This window comes from Coregonus lavaretus (assembly GCF_964263955.1).
Source record: "Coregonus lavaretus genome assembly, chromosome: 38".
Classification (NCBI taxonomy): Eukaryota; Metazoa; Chordata; class Actinopteri; order Salmoniformes; family Salmonidae; genus Coregonus; species Coregonus lavaretus.
In genome coordinates, this window is record NC_140025.1 from 26,019,421 (window position 1) to 26,030,356 (window position 10,936).

At 42.9% G+C, this 10,936-nt stretch overlaps 1 protein-coding gene across 1 annotated transcript; it reads left to right on the top strand.

Annotated features, from left to right (window-relative positions):
* Positions 1-8,514: 8,514 nt before the first annotated feature.
* LOC311112520 (uncharacterized protein) lies at positions 8,515-9,631 on the top strand (the record flags this gene model as incomplete). The annotated part of the gene is made up of 3 exons (XM_084155652.1): positions 8,515-8,644; positions 8,753-9,235; positions 9,408-9,631. The coding sequence occupies 3 exons, from the start codon at positions 8,515-8,517 to the stop codon at positions 9,572-9,574; spliced, it is 780 nt and encodes a 259-aa protein (XP_084011778.1). The 3' UTR covers positions 9,575-9,631.
* Positions 9,632-10,936: the final 1,305 nt, after the last annotated feature.

Sequence of the window (10,936 nt, forward strand, 5' to 3'; positions counted from 1 at the left end):
AATAGTAGACTCTAGTGGGGGGAAGACTAAGGAACCCTTTTGATCCAAATTGTGAGGTGTTTGAATTGGCTACTATTGACTCAGCACTTCAACAGGAACAGAGAAACCTAATTTGGCATTGACAGTAATGGGTATGAAAATTAATTGGATGATGGGGTTTTGTGTTGAATTAGAGACAGTGAGACTATTAGTCAATACCTAGGAGAGAAGAGAGGTTACGGTAGCAAAGACAGACAAGAAGGAAATAGTAATAGTGGAGACAGGAGTGAGTGGAAGTGTTACAATTGTGACAAAACGGGACATTTTGCTAGAGAATGTGAGGAACCGTGTAGTTACTGTGCAAGGAAAGGGCACCAGTTAAGAAACTGTAGGCAGAAGGGGAAGAGAGAAATCAGGAGTCCTCATGACCTGGCTGTTTGGTTGTTGTTTTTTAATTGGGGTTTTCAAATAGAAAACAACACACCTAGTATGATGTTAATAAAGTCTTGTTGTTTCAATTTTGGAGGGTTTTCAGCAGGTCAAGGGTTATAGGTCTTAAAGGTGCACACAGTGAATTTTATGGATTTTTTAGGTTTTGGCTGAGTTTGGGGTATATATGATTTCTTATGAGAATGAATGTCATGAGGACTTAATGAACACTTGGGATAACTAACATTTATGAAATATTTAGAATAATGGTAATGTTTAGTATACTATGGGATTAAACAGTTCGTTAAATGATTTCAATGCCCTCTGAACTCTGTTTTAACATTCTGGTGTTATTTTAATCATCCACACTAGTAAATTCTAAAGGCATGAGAGGAGGACTTTAAGATAGTTTATTTTACTAAGTTGAGGGTAAAATAGGTAGGTGGTAATATTGACACATGGCCAAATCATGTGTCAAAGAGGGGGATGGTTGGATTAAATATTAAATATATACGAAGGAGAGGACAAAATACTTAAAAAAAAACAAAAAACTATTACAAACAAAAAAACATGTATGATAGTTTATTAACCACACCTGTATGTCAGAGGTTTTGTGCCCCACAGGTGAACTAAAGGAGAAGGTGACCCACTCTATCTAACCAGGAGACTGAATCAGGCCTGGCGGGAAGGGCCCTACCAAGTACTGCCTTTGCCAGCAGAATAGCTGAGAGATCCATCTAGGTGCATGTCACACACTGTAAAAAGGCAAAACCAGCTACACCTGACGAACAAACACAGAGTTAGGAGAAAGATCCGATTACCACTAGGGCTCGGGGGTTGGCTCCTTAACGAAGATTCCCTTACCCTGTCTGATCATCCCTGTGTGAGTTCGATAGAAGGTAAAGCAATGGGTTGGCCTCTGGCATCTGACATGTTCTCAGGGCAAGGGTGGGGATTCACAGGTCTCCCGACGGTAGGTAGCTGTCTGATTGTGGGGGCCATATTCCTAACACACACGGACCCTCTTGTTTCAGCCAGAAGTGGTAGTTAACCTAACACAAGTTGAAAAGGCATAGGAGACAGCTAGACGTAGGGAAAGGGGAAATTCTAGAGTAAACCTCTCTGAGGGAGGTAGTGAGACCGGGGCTGTGATAAAGACAAAACTATAGACCTGGAGGAAGTAGTACAGGTGGAAACGGGGTATAGAAATCTTAACCTGTCGTTGGAATGGATTCAGTATATGGCAAAAACGATGTCTAAAGAGGACTGTTTTGCCTGTGGGACAGCCAAACCAGGGTTAACAACTACTCCGTTCCCCTTGACAGGCTTTGACTCTCTGTCAAGTTTATCCTCCATGCAAGCCACCCTGGGAATGTGGTGAAAGAGTCTTATGGTAACTTGCACTATCTGTTTCCCCCGATAACAAAGTCATCCCGACCTGGGTTGCCTCAGTTTGAAGTCAAAGGGGATTCTAATTGTTTTTCTAGGACTAGTAAGGATAGGATACAGGGTAGGGCCTTTTAGCTCCTGCTCCCACACAGAGAATGTCACACCTAAAGAGACCATGACTAATCTCTCCTCTTTGTTGCAGCCAGAGGATTTTAGGAGCCAAAAACCAGACCCGTGCTGACATCTGATGGATGTGTGGTGATAACTGATTGAGAACTCACCTACATACGCAAACAATCAAACGTGTCAGAGACTGGTGAGTTGTCACATAGGAAGTAGGACCTCCTCCCGGGATCCTTTGATGAAAGGATACAGTCATGGCCAAAATTGTTGGCACCCCTGAAATTTTTCCAGAAAATGAAGTATTTCTCACAGAAAAGTATTGAAATTACACATGTTTTGCTATGCACATGTTTATTTCCTTTGTGTGTATTGGAATAACACAAAAAAAAACAGGAAAAAAGCAAATTTGACATAATTTCACACAAAACTCAAAAAATGGGCCGGACAAAATGATTGGCACCCTTAACTTAATATTTAGTTGCACACCCTTTGGAAAAAATAACTGAAATCAGTCGCTTCCTATAACCATCAATAAGCTTCTTACACCTCTCACCCGGAATTTTGGACCACTCTTCTTTTGCAAACTGCTCCAGGTCTCTCATATTGGATGGGTGCCTTTTCCCAACAGCAATTTTAAGATCTCTCCACAGATGTTCAATGGGATTAAGATCTGGACTCATTGCTGGCCACTTCAGAACTCTCCAGCGCTTTGTTGCCATCCATTTCTGGGTGCTTTTTGAAGTATGTTTGGGGTCATTGTCCTGCTGGAAGACCCATGATCTCGGACGCAAACCCAGCTTTCTGACACTGGGCCCTACATTGCGACCCAAAATCCTTTGGTAATCCTCAGATTTCATGATGCCTTGCACACAGTCAAGGCACCCAGTGCCAGAGGCAGCAAAACAACCCCAAAACATCTTTGAACCTCCACCATATTTGACTGTAGGTACTGTGTTCTTTTCTTTGAAGGCTTCATTACATTTTCGGTAAACAGTAGAACGATGTGCTTTACCAAAAAGCTCTATCTTGGTCTCATCTGTCCATAAGACGTTCTCCCAGAAGGAATTTGGCTTACTCATGTACATTTTGGCAAACTGTAGTCTTGCTTTTTTATGTCTCTGTGTCAGCAGTGGGGTCCTCCTGGGTCTCCTGCCATAGCGTTTCATTTCATTCAAATTTCGACGTATAGTTCGCGCTGACACTGATGCACCCTGAGCCTGCAGGACAGCTTGAATTTCTTTGGAACTTGTTTGGGGCTGCTTATCCACCATCCGGACTATCCTGCGTTGCAACCTTTCATCAATTTTTCTCTTCCGTCCACGTCCAGGGAGATTAGCTACAGTGCCATGGGTTGCAAACTTCTTGATCATGTTGCGCACTGTGGACAAAGGAACATCTAGATCTCTGGAGATGGACTTGTAACCTTGAGATTGTTGATATTTTTCCACAATTTTGGTTCTCAAGTCCTCAGACAGTTCTCTTTTCCTCTTTCTGTTCTCCATGCTTAGTGTGGCACACACAGAAACACAATGCAAAGACTGAGTCAACTTCTCTCCTTTTTATCTGCTTTCAGGTGTGATTTTTAGATTGCCCACACCTGTTACTTGCCCCAGGTGAGTTTAAAGGAGCATCACATGCTTGGAACAAACTTATTTATCCACAATTTTGAAAGGGTGCCAATAACTTTGTCCGGCCCATGTTTTTAGTTTTGTGTGAAATTATGTCAAATTTGCTTTTTTCCTGTTTTTTTTTGTGTTATTCCAATACACACAAAGGAAATAAACATGTGCATAGCAAAACATGTGTAATTTGAATACTTTTCTGTGAGAAATACTTCATTTTCTGGAAAAATTTCAGGGGTGCCAACAATTTTGGCCATGACTGTATATATTGATGGGATCCACAATCAGATCGCAGCTGGGTTTGAATCAAGTATTTTCTGGTGGTCAAACAATTAATAAAAATGTGGATTGGATAAATTATATTTAATATAACCAGCAAAATATTTATAAACCACACTCGTGATGCAATAAAGGGATTAGCTGAGCAGACAGCGGCAACTAGCTTAATGACATGGCAGAATAGAATAGCTTTAGATATGCTTTTGGCTGAGCGGGACGGGGTTTGTGTTCTGTTTGGATATATGTGCTGTACTTTCATCTCCAACAATATAGCACCGGACGGGCCCGTGACCAAAGCGCTTGAGTGACCATCACCACGCTGGAGAACGAACTGGTTGAGAACTCTGGTATTGATAGCTCCATAGACGGTTGGTTTGATAACATATTTGGTAAATGGAAAACTATTGTTGTGACTATTCTGGGTGAACTTATGGCCTCTATGGGTATACTTGTTCTTTGTGGATGTTGCCTTATTTCCTGGCTGAGTGACTGGTTTGGTGAGTACTCTTCTATGGTGGTTACTGGATTTCTGACCCTAGTAATTGTGTTTTTGCTGTTAATGTGTTGTGCTGCTTGCATCGTCCCCTGTCTCAGGAGGTCAGTGGTAGGAGTGGTGCAGGCGTCAGGTATGATGCTGTTGTTACCGGCCCAGGATGATGCAGGTGACTCTGCTACTGACTCTGAGACCAAGCTGGATGATCCATGTTTTGCCTAGTAAAATACATACACGCATTTATTTTCAGTTCTTGCTCATTTATTACCTTATGTTTTTACTAACCACTGTGATTGTTTATTCTTCCTGATGTGAAGGTAAAGGATTCCTGGGTGGCTGGTAGCCAACTCGGTACATGTTAGGTGTAGGGGAGGAATAGAGGGTTAAAATTATTATTTTTATTTTTTATTAACATTAAATGTTGTGATTTAATTTCCATATCCTGTTATTCTTAAGGGTGATTATACTCTGTTTAGAGTGACACAATAAAATTGTTGGCTTTTATTTTTAATTGGATCTGTATGTGATGAATAGCTTGGAAGGAATGCATTAAGGAGGAGCACTGTACTGATATGGATTGTTTCACATAACAGGCTGATAAGAACACTCTCTCTTTGTTGTCTGTGAAACTGTCCTTGAACATGGGTACATGGAGTACAGTTAGTGTCTTTTGGGTGCTGACTGTTATACCATTAATAAAAACGTAGATAGAATTAACTACATAAATTAATGTTCAAAAATTAGGCAATTGGACACAACAGGGTTTTGAGGAGGTGCATGGCCAGTTGGCTGCAACCTCTCTCATGGCTTTCCAAAATCGTATTGCTGTCGACATGCTCCTGGCTGAAAAAGGAGGAGTATGTGCTATGTTTGGTGAACAATGTTGTACCTTTATTCCCAACAATACAGCCACAGATGGCAGCTTGACTGTCGCCCTGGAAGGGTTACGAACTCTTAATGGCAAAATGAAGAGCCACTCAGGGGTGGATACTTCAATGTGGGACTCTTGGATGGATGCGTTTGGTAAATATAAAACGCTTGTTTCTTCTATACTTGTATCCATCTCTGTTTTTGCTGCAATTCTAGTGCTTTGTGGATGCTGTTGCATTCCATGCATACGGACGCTGACAACCAGGATTATAACCACCGCTATTGATCCACATCCTGCAGATAACGGTCAGATGTTTCCTTTGCTTGCTATTGACGATGCTGACCAAGGATATCTGGATGATGAATAGCATTTAAGCTTTTTGTCACGTCTCTTGTGAGACGTGAAGAGGGGGAATGTAAAACTTTATCTTCTGATAAAGTTTTCCCTATTTTGCCAATTGCAGCATTTAAGCTTTTTGTCACGTCTCTTGTGAGACGTGAAGAGGGGGAATGTAAAACTTTATCTTCTGATAAAGTTTTCCCTATTTCGCCAATTGCACTATTAGCTTGTGTCACGTCTCTTGTGAGACGTGAAGAGGGGGAATTAAAACTTTATCTTCTGATAAAGTTTTCCCTATTTTGCCAATTGCAGCATTTAAGCTTTTTGTCACGTCTCTTGTGTGACGTGAAGAGGGGGAATCAAAACTTTATCTTCTGATAAAGTTTTCCCTATTTTGCCAATTACACTGTTAGCTTGTGTCACGTCTTAAGTTTTCCTTCTTTACTGTTACTTGGTCACGTCTCTGGGGAGACGTGAAGAGAGGGATTTGTCGTAGTAAATATATAATGTTATAGCTTGGTCTGACTAAAATCTTGTGCATGACCCATTTTGTGTTGGGCCTTTGTATTCAATACAATGCACAAAAGAGTCCTATCTTGTCAGCCTTATCAGCAGGTGGCTAAGGACAACACCCACGCCATAGGTCTCTCAGTTCTTCCAACTCACGAGTTCTTGCTCTGAGGACACACACATACACACCCCCACACACACACACACATACACACACACACACACACACACACATACACACACATACACACACACACACACACACACACATACACACACACACACACACACACACATACACACACATACACACACACACACACACACACACATACACACACACACACACACACACAAAAATCCCCTTCTCTTAGGCTGAACATCTGAAGACAGAGAACCCGACTCAGAGCCAATGCAACAGTGATACTAACCTGGAGGGGACCTCGCCCAACTCATCAGGACCAATCAGAAGATCAGAACTACTAGAATCAACCTACTTCATTTTATTGTATAAAATGTCAGCACACAATGTTTAGGGGCTCTCTCAGATATCTCCCTACGAGATTGACGAACGGGTCCGTGCACGCGATTCCAGATATCTTTACCTCTGAATAAACTGCCTTATATTATACAATTATCCACCTTGTCCAAAAGTCTCTACTTGGTCTCCGTTCTCCAGTAAACTTGTTTTTATCAACAATAACCGCGTCATGAATCGGAACGGGCTCCAACGTCCTCATATACACATTATGACAAAATAAAGAGCTTAATCTTTCACGAAATAAAGACATAGAAGAAAACAGGTTCTAGAAACTCAATTTCTCCATGGCAATAGAATGTAAACATGTATATTGCGCCAAACTTAACCAAATATCGCCTACAACTCAATTCTCAGCGCCGCATATTGGACGACTCCACAGGCATTGATCATTCGCGACTTTAAGTAATTCCTGTTATCTCTAGAGCATCCCGTATATCTATAGCGCTGCATTTTGTCCCCCTCTGACCATGGATAGGGTTGGGAGCATTCCTGAGTTCACTTATGGTCCCACTAAGGTAATCTTAGGAGATATTCCTTTTTGCATACTGTAAATGCCTGTGCATAATGTACCTAATAAAGTTAATTATTTTAATTATCTTCAAAGGAATTCTGTAGAAGCAGCCTTTATTTTCAGACTCTGCAGGCCTGCTGGGAGGAAGTATATTACAATAAACAGGTAAGATTCATCCCACAAAAACAGTAACCACAGACAAAAAGAGAGATTTAATCCCAAAACAAGAGTTTTATTTCAAGACAGTTTAGAGAAGATGGTCATAAGAGTTCTTAATATCACTTGCAAATTGTGAGACATGAGCAGTTGTGAAATGTTGCGAGAGGCCCTTCTGAAAGCACATTATATGGTCTTTAGTGGCACGGTCTCACACCTTACCTCATCTTGCAGAAGAAGCTCATGGTCCACTATCTGCTGCTCCAGAGTCGAGGCCATGTCTCGCCCCATGTCACCATGGAGCACATGAGCGACTGGCTGGTGTCTCAGGGCAAAAAATCCCTTAGGGAGAGGTGAGTACCACGTCAGCTCTCACCTTATTTGCCATTCTCTGTCACCAGCAGCACTCCAGGAGGTGTGGGTAAAATAAACAACAAAAAATAGAAAGCCAGGAAAGTTGAAATGCTTTGTGTTTTATTTGAAGGGTGTGGAAGGAAACCCTGGAGGAGGGGAACGAACTCGCTCGGCTGGTAAGAGAATGAGAGTTTGAGAGTTAGAGACTTAGACTATCAGTCAGTGAGCTCTTTTCTAGCCTTTCAACAACTAGTTAGTACAGCAGAATATATCTGTTGTGAAATTACACTAATGGGACTTCCTGTTTCCTACGGCAGACCTGGGAAGTAAACACCTGCCTAAAAATGATTGACATGGAGCACGAGGCTGTCTGCAAGCTCCGCCGCTCTATGCACCCCACCTCACCAGCTGGCGCTGACATGTGAGTTCCATGTACTGCCCTGCATACAGCTTGCTCCATTCATCTACACATCTGGAGCTATGCAGAAAGAAACTAGGGCAGTGTTCTCTGTGTGAACATTGCACATCGTTTAGCTTTCTCTGCTGCTTTTTGTTGATTACAGCGACCCTAAGGTCCACAGCATCGGGGAGAGAGCTGTGAGGAGCATTCTGGACAAGCTGTCCAATAAGCCCTGTAGCAACCTGCTCAGCCCATCCCAGGTGGTGGTGGAGCTGGTGCCCAGGATCCTCCTGGCCCTGTGGCTTCAGCCAGAGGAAGGCCATTCAGATCACCCCATCCTCCTAAGCGGGATGGCTGTGAGTATGGTGGTGGCCGTAGGGGAGAAGCTCTCCAGCATGTTGAAGGCCTCTTCTCCTCACACCCCTTTCTCCCGGGCTGCTGCTTTTGACTCTGTGAGGTCGATCCTCGGGAGAATCAGCCAGTCCTTCTCCCTGGATGACCTCACAACCCCTTTTTTTATGAGCTCTGTCTGTGCCTTTGTGGCGGACGAGGTGAAAAGCTACTTCCAGCCTACTGCAGACACCCTGCCAGTTCCCCCTGTCCTAGTGGTGGCCGTCTCCGCCACACTACCAGCTGACATCCAAGCAGGTGAGTAGCACTCATAGAGAGCACTCTGACAGATGCCTTTTGTCATGACATCCTGGTGCCTTGTAGTAGTAAAGCCAATCAGGATTTTTATTGTCACCCCAAACACAGATGCAGACCAGGCTTCTTCCCACATAGAGGTTGTGGACATCACCCCAAACACAGAGGCAGATCCTGCTTCTTCCCACCTGGAGCTTGTGGACATCACCCCTAACACAGAGGCAGACCCGGCTTCTTTCCACCTAGTTGTTGTGGACATCACCTTTGACACAGAGGCAGACCCGGCCTATTCCCAGCTGGAGGTTGTGGAAGTCACCCCTAATATAGAGGTAGAACCCGTCTCTTCCCACTTGGAAGTTGTGGACATCACACCTTACACAGAGGCAGACCCGGCTTCTACCCACCTGAAGGTTGTGGACATCACCCGTAACACAGAGGCAGACCCGGCTTGTTCTCAGCTGGAGGTTTTGGACCTCTCCCCTAACACAAATGCATACCCGGCTTCTTCACTCTTGGAGGTTGTGGACGTCACACCTGAAGAAAAGCCTCTCATGGTGGCCGTCTCCGCCACTCTGCCATCTGACATCCAAGCAGGTGAGTAAGACTTATAGAAAGCACTCTGACAGGTGCCATTTGTCATGATAACATGTAAAGTGTTGGTCCCATGTTTCATGAGCTGAAATTAAAGATCCCATTCAACTGGCCAGTGTTTAGAACCTACGGTTTGCATTTATTTATGTTCTGTCCCGCTTTCGTCCTTTTTCAGAGGATGTTGCTGTGGTCACCCCGGACGTCACCCCACACGTCACCAAGGACATGACCCTGGATGTTCCATGCAGGGCGAGGAAAGGGGCAGTCCGGCGTTTTTTTTGCAGGCTTTGGAGGGCAGTGTGCTGCTGCGCTTGCCACAAGGAAGAGGAGGAACAATATTAACTATTCATTAGACCAGAAACAGGATTGAACCATAGACCATTAAATTCTTTGCATTATAGTTGCCTTCAATTCTGATTTTCTTCTGTTTAATTCTTAACTATTTTCAGAACATTTCTCTAAACTTTGTGGAGTAGGTTGTATAAATAAGTGGGAAACATCCCAATCCCAATTTTAATGCTTTTAATAATTTACCTATGACATTTTTTTTAGATGTATTATTTGACGAAAAAGTGGAGGGCGCTCAACCAACGTTGAGTCGAGGTGCAACCAAAAACCTTAATCATAATCTAAAAGGAAAAGCGCAACTCTTTCTCACTATTAAAAATGCATTGTTTTATTCAAGCAAGGTTAAAAGATTAACGTTTAGGCCTAGTCTATGACGATATGCAAGTTGTGTTTGCCCAGTTAAAGGGGGACCCAGACTCACCCTGGTTCTTGAGGGTTGCAGACACTGAATAATTATCATTTGAAATAAATTGCACTTTTCAAGTCTTGACTAAATATCTTCAATGAATATGAATTAAACATTTTATTTCATTTTTTTATTTAACCTTTATTTAACCAGGTAGGCCAGTTTAGAACAAGTTCTCATTTACAACTGCGACCTGGCCAAGATAAAGCAAAGTAGTGCGATTAAAAACAGCAGCAACACAGAGTTACACATGAGATAAACAAAACATCCAGTCAATAACACAATAGAAAATCTATATACAGTGTTTGCAAATGTAATAAGTTATGGCAATAAATAGGCCATAGTGCAAAATAATTACAATTTAGTATTAACACTGGAGTGATAGATGTGCAGAAGATGATGTACAAATAGAGATACTGCGGTGCAAAATAAATAACAATATGGGGTAGTTGGGTGGGCTAATTACAGATGGGCTGTGTACAGGTGCAGTGATCGGTAAGCTGCTCTGACAACTGATGCTTAAAGTTATTGAGGGAGATAAGAGTCTCCAGCTTCAGAGATTTTTGCAGTTCTTTCCAGTCATTAGCAGCAGAGAACTGGAAGGAATGGTGGCCAAAGGAGGTGTGATATACCTGCTGGAGCGCATACCACGGGTGGGTGTTGCTATGGTGACCAATGACTTCAGATAAGGTGGGGATTGATGACCTGGAGCCAGTGGGATTGGCGACAAATTTTTACATTTTAGTCATTTAGCAGACGCTCTTATCCAGAGCAACTTACAGTTAGTGAATACATTTTTTTATTTTATATACTGGCCCCCCGTGGGAATCGAACCCACAACCCTGGCGTTGCAAACACCATGCTCTATCAACTGAGCTACATCCCTGCCAGCCATTCCCTCCCCTACCCTGGACGACGCTGGGCCAATTGTGCGCCGCCCATGAGTCTCC